We start from the raw sequence: 8,109 nt of genomic DNA on the forward strand, positions 1-8,109 counted from the left end.
GCCTCCCTTTGCAGTGTACTCGTATTAAAATGCAGAATATTTTTACGCTGTACACACAAAATATAAACTGAATAAAACGAAAGTTATTACAATATTATTATTGTCTTAAAATTATTAGCGCTAATTGATCTAAATACGTTTTCTAAGTAAAATATACATATTCTATTTAAATTAAAATATAAAGCAGAATATACAGGTTGACCAAATCGAATATTGTGTTTCCAAATTGCTTAACTAAATTAATTAATTCTTCTACAAGTATTCTGTATTCATTTTTTAATTTTCTTTTACAAATATTCAGTATTCATTTTTTAATACCATTTATACAAAATACTTTTATATTTCGGAAAAATGTTTAAAATGGTTAGCCAGACAGGTAAAACTGGATCGGACCACTATATCATATAGCTGCCATAGGAACCATCTGTCGAAAATTAAGTTGCTTAATGAAATATGAAAAGAAATGATATGACGTTTGAAAACGACATAACTCCGAGAACGACATAAGCATAGCGAGATTTTGAGGTTTTGAAGCGACATATCTCCAGCGCATGATCAACGGAGGAGTTATGTCGTTTTCAAAAGTCATATTTTATTTCAATGGCATTTCATTTCATATTTATTTCATAATGTTGCTGTGTAGTTGCAAGCTTTTTTGCAACCAATTAATTCTAACTGCTTGTGCAGCGAAATTCAAACACTTAGATTAGTTTTCAAATGGATTTATTTGCCGCGCAGGGCACTTATTAGAATTTATAAGTTTTAAATTGTTGCTTGGCAGCCAACTCGAATTAGTTGTGCCTAGGTTGCGATCAAAACGAAAGACTGACTGGTTATGACAATATGTAAAGCGAATCGAAACGAAACTCCAATAAGACGCTCGCCGGTTAGAGCGAAGGGCAGCAATGCAAGCAAAGCAATTCAGAAGGAGAGTGGACAGCAGCTTACAAAGAGCGCGCAAAAAAAACTATTTGCTCTTAGGCTGTAATTATGATTGTTATTTTCTGCTGTTGGATGATGTCCGCAGCCGTCGGTGTTATCTCTGCTGTTACTTGACCAAACATTCTCCCCCCGTTGGAAGGCAAGGGCTTTCAACATCATCCTGTTTGGGCAGCAAACACAGCTTTCGTACAGCTCTACGTATGACTCCAGTCGCAGTTTGAAGCACAGCAACTCTGGATACCCCATCAGATCCAGAGATCAGCTCTTGCACTCTGGCGAGTGGCCACTTCAGCGGCGGTAGATTCTCATCCTTTACAAGGACAACATCGTTAATGGAGAGTCCAGGCTGAGGAGTGCGCCATTTGGAGCGCTGTTGAAGAAGCGTCAAATACTCTTCGCGCCAACGGGCCCAGAATACTTGTTGGAGATATGTGACGCGCTGAAAATAATTAAGCCGATTGAAGTTAAGCTGCCTTAGATCGGGCTCAATGTATGATGAAGATGGCGCTGTACCCAGGAAGTGTGCGGGTGTCAAGACGTCAAGATCACCTGGATGCTCTGAAAGTGGAAGTAATGGTCGAGAATTAATAATTGCCGTGATGTGGCAGACGAGCGTACGCAGCGAATCGAAATCCAAAATGGAAGAGCAAACAGATCGATAAAAGTGGTGCTTAGCAGTCTTCACAGCGGCTTCCCATAGTCCACCAAAGTGCGGAGAGCGAGGAGGGATGAACAACCATTCAATTGATTCGGTTAGGCAAAACTCGTTAACGGCCTTGACATGCTCGTCTCTCAGGAACAGGCGGTTCAGATCTGCTAGTTCGTTCTTGGCACCTACGAAGTTTGTCGCATTGTCAGACCAGATCCTTGAAGGTCGAGAGCGAGTCAGGATGAAACGTTTTAGGGCGTTTAGAAACGATGTTGTGGACAAGTCCTTTACAAGCTCTAAGTGCACCGCCTTTGTAGCGAAGCATATGAACAGACTGATATAGCATTTCACTGGTGGCCTGTTGCGCACTTCGTTCTTGTAGTAAAATGGTCCACAGTAATCAACGCCAGTGACCATAAAGGGATACGATGTATTAAGACGATCAGCTGGTAGGTCTGCCATTATATGCTCGGCCAATCGTGGCTTGGCACGAAAACAGATTATGCATTTGGCAACAATACTGGAGACTGTTTTTCGACCGCCAATGGGCCAGTACTGGAGCCGAATCGAAGACAATAAAGCGCGAGGTCCAGCGTGTAAGTTTCGTTTATGAAAGTAAACTATGATTGCTCGCGTCACAGGATGCTGACGGGGCAATATAATCGGATGTCGCGCTGAGAAGTCCAACGACGAGTTTTTCAGCCGTCCACCGATGCGAAGTAGGCCGAAGTCGTCAAGGAATGGTGCAAGAGAGGCCATTGAGCTAGACGGTTTGACATGCCTTCCTTCCTTCAATGCCTTGTAGTCATCGCTGAGAGTAGCCATTTGCACTGACCGCAGCAACCAATGTGTGCCATGATGCAAGTGGTCAACGGTTAGTTCAGCTCCTCGGATTCGATTTACAAATTTGTAAACATAAGCAAAGACCCGCTGCAGCTTGGAAAACGAATTGATGAACTTGCAACCAATCGAGAGATCCGGTTGCGCTGCAGTTCCGAGGAGTACCTTGTGTCGAAGTTCTGGTAAGGATTCGACAGGTACACAGGAGGCAGGCCACTCTTCCTTTCCCTTACTGAGAAAACTCGGACCATGGGCCCATAATGGAGACCGGAAGAGCTCACTAGGCAGCGCTCCTCGTGAAATTATATCCGCCGGGTTTAATTCGGTGGGAATATGATGCCATTCCATTCCAGTGGTGAGCTCTTGGATGGCTGCGACTCGGTTGGCAACGAAAACATTGAATTTCGAAGCATCATTGCGAATCCAAGCCAAAGTCACGGCAGAGTCTGACCAACAGTAATACCGACAGTCGAACACTTTCATTTGGCATATTTCGCTGAGAAGTTGAGCCAGTAATGCAGCTCCGCAGAGTTCCAGCTTTGGTACCGTGATGGTTTTCACAGGCGCGACACGCGATTTGGAGCATAAGAGACGCACGCTGGTGTTGCCATTGCACTTTGAGACTGTATAGACGCATGCTCCATAAGCGCTTAGGCTGGCATCACAAAATCCGTGAATCTCCACTGTACTGTCTGATGAGAGTGCTCGACGGGGATACTGGAATTGCTGAGTATACTCAAAATCAGCGCAGAAGTTGACCCAGGCTGTGCTTAAGTGTACGGGCAGGCTCTCATCCCAGTCCAGCTTTTCTCTCCAGAGATCCTGCATAAAAATTTTCGATTTTGTTATTACGGGACCAACAAGACCAAGGGGGTCGTAAAAGCGAGCAATTGCGGAGAGTATTGACCGTTTTGTCAGTCTGGAGGGCAACCTCAGTGGAGAGAAGGAGAAAAGGAAACAGTCTGAAGCGGGATCCCAAACGAGGCCTAACGTTTTCGTGATGTCACTGCCATCGTCAAACTTAAGCAGCGTTTCTCTATCCTCTTCCGGTATGTTTTGGAGTACAGATGTGTCGCTAGAACACCATTTGCGCAGCCTAAAGTTCCCCTTGGCGAGTAGTCCAGATGTTTGTTTCAATATCTCAATTGCTTCTTGAACACAGCTACCACCAGAAATGAGGTCATCCACGTAGAAATCTCTTTTAACAATGTCAGAGCCAATAGGGAAAGTTTTCTGCTCATCCATGGCCAGTTGGTGCATAGCTCGCACTGAGAGAAACGATGCTGGTTTTGTGCCGTAGGTGACGGTGTCTAATTTGTAAATCTGTATCTTCTGATGCTGAGACTCACGCCACAAGATACATTGAAAATAACTGTCTGCGGGTTCGACTCGTACGCATCGATACATTTTGCATATATCGCCTGTCAGGGCGACTGCAAATGTACGAAACCGCATCAGTATCGAAAACAGCTTCGGTTGGATGGTAGGACCTGCCATCAGTGCATCATTCAGCGAGTGTCCAGAGGTAGTAACTGCTGAGCCATCAAACACGACCCTTAGCTTGGTTGTAGTGCTATCCTCCTTCAGCACGCAGTGATGTGGCAGGTAGTACTTGCATTGGCCCAGTGCAGCTGAGGTAACAAGTGACATGTGACCCAAGTCAAGATACTCCTTGATAAATGCTGCATACTGGGGTTTCAATAGTGGATTACGGTCTAGTTTTCTTTCTAAGTTCAGGAATCGACGAACCGCCTGTTGATAGGAGTCACCCAGCGGATACATGCCTAGACGTAGCGGTAAACGAACTGAATAGTCGCCAGTCGACAGACGTTTAAAATTGGCCTGAAAGTGTGCCTCACAGTCGCGTTCCTCCTTGTTTGGTAAGGACTCAGGGTCGGTGCAGCATTCCAATTCCCAAAAACGACGGATTAATTCATCAATCTGTGTATTAGGCTGCAGATGCGAGTCAACCAGCAGATCTGGATTCTCCATTGATCTCATGGCCATGAATGATGATTTTCCAGCATGTGAGGCACCTCCCGTAGCCACCCAACCAAGGCGAGTCTTTTGCAATATCGGCAGTCCAGCAGCTAGTTTAATCTGGCCGACGCATAGCAGATCGAAGAACAGACTGGCTCCAATCAACATGTCGATTTGCTGAGATTTAAAGAATTCAGGATCAGCTAGTTGTATATTTGATGGAATGTTCCATGATGCAGGGTCAAGAGTGAAGCCAGGCTGATTATCGGTGATGGATGGTGCAATCAAGGCCGGGATGCATGTGGAGTACTCCGACACTCGAGATTTGACATTGATGTTGACCGAAAACCCATCGGACGCAAATGCTGCATCACCAATGCCAGAGACGATTGCTGTTGACTTGAATTTGCGCAGCTGGAGCTGATGAGCAAGACGAGAGGTGATGATGTGCAACTGCGACCCAGAGTCGAGCAACGCACGGCAAGGCACCAAGGAGCCAGCGCGATTTTTCACGTTGATGACGGCAGTGGCAAGCAGGACCACATCGTGCTTGAGATGCTGGGCGGTAGTGAGAGGCGAAGATAAAAGTGCCGCCAAGGTGTTTTGGGATGACGAATAAGTTTCGGTATCTTGAGCATTGTTTGGGCTAGAAGCAGCGATGTGACTGCTTGTGTTGCCAAGATGCAACAAGCTATGATGTTTGCTTCCACAAACTCTGCAAGCGCTGGAGCCGCAGACTCTCAGCTGATGTCCCCTTTGCAGGCAGTTTAGGCACAGCGCAAGCCGCTTGGCTTCGTGAAGGCGCAGCAAGGGCGATAAATTTGCGAATTGCAAACATTTATAAATAGAGTGGCCTGCGACTTCACAAAACACACAAGCACTCGTTCCATTCCTAGTCACTACAAACGTTCTTCTACTACTGTTGTTCTGGCCCACCTGGGAGCTAGGCGTGTACATTGCCGTAGCGTGATCCGCATTTTCCAGCCTTTGGCAACGCCTCTCTATGAAGGTTGTAAACCGCTCGCATGATGGTATGACGTCCAACGGCGCATCATCCTCCCAGCTAGCCTGCGTAACGCTATCTAGTTTTTGCAGCAACGTATGTACTATGACGCAACCGGCGATCTGTTCCACACTGCCCATCGATTTTAAAGCACGTAGATGAGAGTTGAGCTTATCTGAAAATTCGCGCAGCTGTGCAGTCGCGCCCTTGTCCACCTTTCTCAAACCCAAAATTTCAGAGATGTGTGCCTGAAAAATAAGACGCTTGTTATTAAAACGCTTATCAAGCAGTTCTAAAGCGGCAGCATAATTTGCGTTTGAAATTTCCAATGAGCGAATTGTATCCAGCGCTGTTCCTTTAAGGCATGACCGTAGATGCTGGAGTTTTTCAATGTTGGTCAAATACGGATCCTTGTCAATGACCGTGGTGAACAGGTTCGAGAAATCGGCCCATTCTGTGTAGCCTCCACTAAACTCCGGCAATTTAAGTTGAGGCAATCGAGAGTGGTTTGGAACAACAAAGGTAGAACGCGAGTCATCGGCTGCGGCTGAATTGAAGGTGGAACAATGCGGAATCTGCTGAACCTTGCTTCGATTTCCGCGCTCGCGTTGAAGGGACAGCCGTAGCTGCCTAATAGTTGACTCAAAACTTGTCTGAAGATCCTCATCAACGCTGGCATGATCCACCTCCAACAAACCATCACAGACTATCTCAAATTTCGCCTGCAAGTCAGATGCCATGCTTATGTAATCTTGCAGCTCGTAGTCATCAACATCGCGAAGTCGAGCGGGATCAAGTTCCGAGGACAATCTATTGAGTCGATCAGTTAAATTCTTGATCTTTATTTTAAAAACAGCAGCCTGGGTTCCAACCGCCACTTGACTAGCTGATGTCGCCTCATCATTTCCATTTGCACTTGCACCTTCATCAAACATTATGAATGTAGCGCACAACAAGGTTCACACAGCCGAACTACAATACAAGTCTGATCGCGCAAGTGTTCGTTCGAGCGAGATAGCGTATAGCGGGTTATAGCGCGCAACGATTAGCGGGGATTTGCTACGGCGTTTATGTATAACAACCAACTGTATGCAGATGCGCAAGCAAACGGCTCACCACACAGCTTTGCCCGAACTGATAACTGTCCGTTGACACGACAAGAACGAAGTACAAGAAAAAATAGAAAAAATGAAAGAAAGAAAAATCACGTCGGGGTCACCAAAATGTGTAGTTGCAAGCTTTTTTGCAACCAATTAATTCTAACTGCTTGTGCAGCGAAATTCAAACACTTAGATTAGTTTTCAAATGGATTTATTTGCCGCGCAGGGCACTTATTAGAATTTATAAGTTTTAAATTGTTGCTTGGCAGCCAACTCGAATTAGTTGTGCCTAGGTTGCGATCAAAACGAAAGACTGACTGGTTATGACAATATGTAAAGCGAATCGAAACGAAACTCCAATAAGACGCTCGCCGGTTAGAGCGAAGGGCAGCAATGCAAGCAAAGCAATTCAGAAGGAGAGTGGACAGCAGCTTACAAAGAGCGCGCAAAAAAAACTATTTGCTCTTAGGCTGTAATTATGATTGTTATTTTCTGCTGTTGGATGATGTCCGCAGCCGTCGGTGTTATCTCTGCTGTTACTTGACCAAACAGTTGCCTTAAAACGATATAACTTCGCCGGTCCTAAAACGACATACTGCCTCAGGAGTACGTTTATATATACATATGTATGTATGCTCATATACTATTTGTAGTTATTATGTTTTCATTTTAAACTGATAATCTGGTGATTCCAAATCACGTAGTTGAGCCCTCTCAAGCGTTATCGCTTGTTCATAATTCATATGCAACTGTTTAATTTACCTAACGGAAAAACAAAGACATTTCTGATTTTTTTATAATTATTTATTCAATATTTTTATTGGCTGTTTGCCATTACCAGTTGGTGTTACATTTTTCAAGATATCTTGCCCAAACTCGATTTTTGCACATTTTCTTGGTTTTGTATTTTTGTAAGAACCCATTTGGATGGCACTTCTAGCACTTGATTTGATTCATATAGAGATACATTTGGCTGTTGCCATTTTAAAATCAAATTTCCCTAGCGTAAATCTTCAAAAGCAAGCGATACAGATTTAGGTAGCTGCTAACCGAGCCCCTGCAGCCAATTTCGCGCTATGCCACGCGCCGGGCAACCCTAGGCAATCACTTCGGGCCCTGCCGCCCCCTGTCAACTGCGACACGTTGGCAATGCTGGCGCTTCGCATCCTTTGGACCCAGCCAATCCTGAAAATGCTAAAAACTTTCCGCCCTGCAGAAAGTTTTGACTGCAAGGTCGCTAAAACCTAACATGGCCAAAAGGTTAGGTTAGACTGCGGTGCGGGGCACCTCAAATTGGTTTTATTTGAATTAAATTTTGTTTTATTTCATTTTGTGCTGGTGCCGCGTTGCGTTTGGCTTTTTACTTCAATTGAATTTGACTGCTGTCAATCACGCGCTGCATACGCTTCACTTGGTTCTAAAATTCAAATTTTATGCTAATTTTGCGCAGAACGATCAACGTGTTGGCTGGGGAGAGGCAGGATAGAAAGCTGGCATCAAAGCCGCCGTGGCTGCAAAAAAGGGTTAAATGTGTTAAATATTGATTGGTTTAGCTTTAGCCCGCTGATACGCTGCAAAACGGGCCAAAAACAACA

At 44.9% G+C, this 8,109-nt stretch overlaps 1 protein-coding gene across 1 annotated transcript; it reads right to left on the bottom strand.

Annotated features, from left to right (window-relative positions):
• Window positions 1-704: 704 nt before the first annotated feature.
• LOC116651616 (uncharacterized) lies at window positions 705-7,060 on the bottom strand. Its single transcript, XM_032438356.2, has 2 exons — window positions 1,561-7,060; window positions 705-1,500 (listed from the first exon to the last, which is right to left on the bottom strand). The coding sequence occupies exons 1-2, from the start codon at window positions 6,347-6,349 to the stop codon at window positions 1,049-1,051; spliced, it is 5,241 nt and encodes a 1,746-aa protein (XP_032294247.2). The 5' UTR covers window positions 6,350-7,060; the 3' UTR covers window positions 705-1,048.
• Window positions 7,061-8,109: the final 1,049 nt, after the last annotated feature.

Source organism: Drosophila virilis, chromosome 4 (assembly GCF_030788295.1).
Source record: "Drosophila virilis strain 15010-1051.87 chromosome 4, Dvir_AGI_RSII-ME, whole genome shotgun sequence".
Taxonomy (NCBI): Eukaryota; Metazoa; Arthropoda; class Insecta; order Diptera; family Drosophilidae; genus Drosophila; species Drosophila virilis.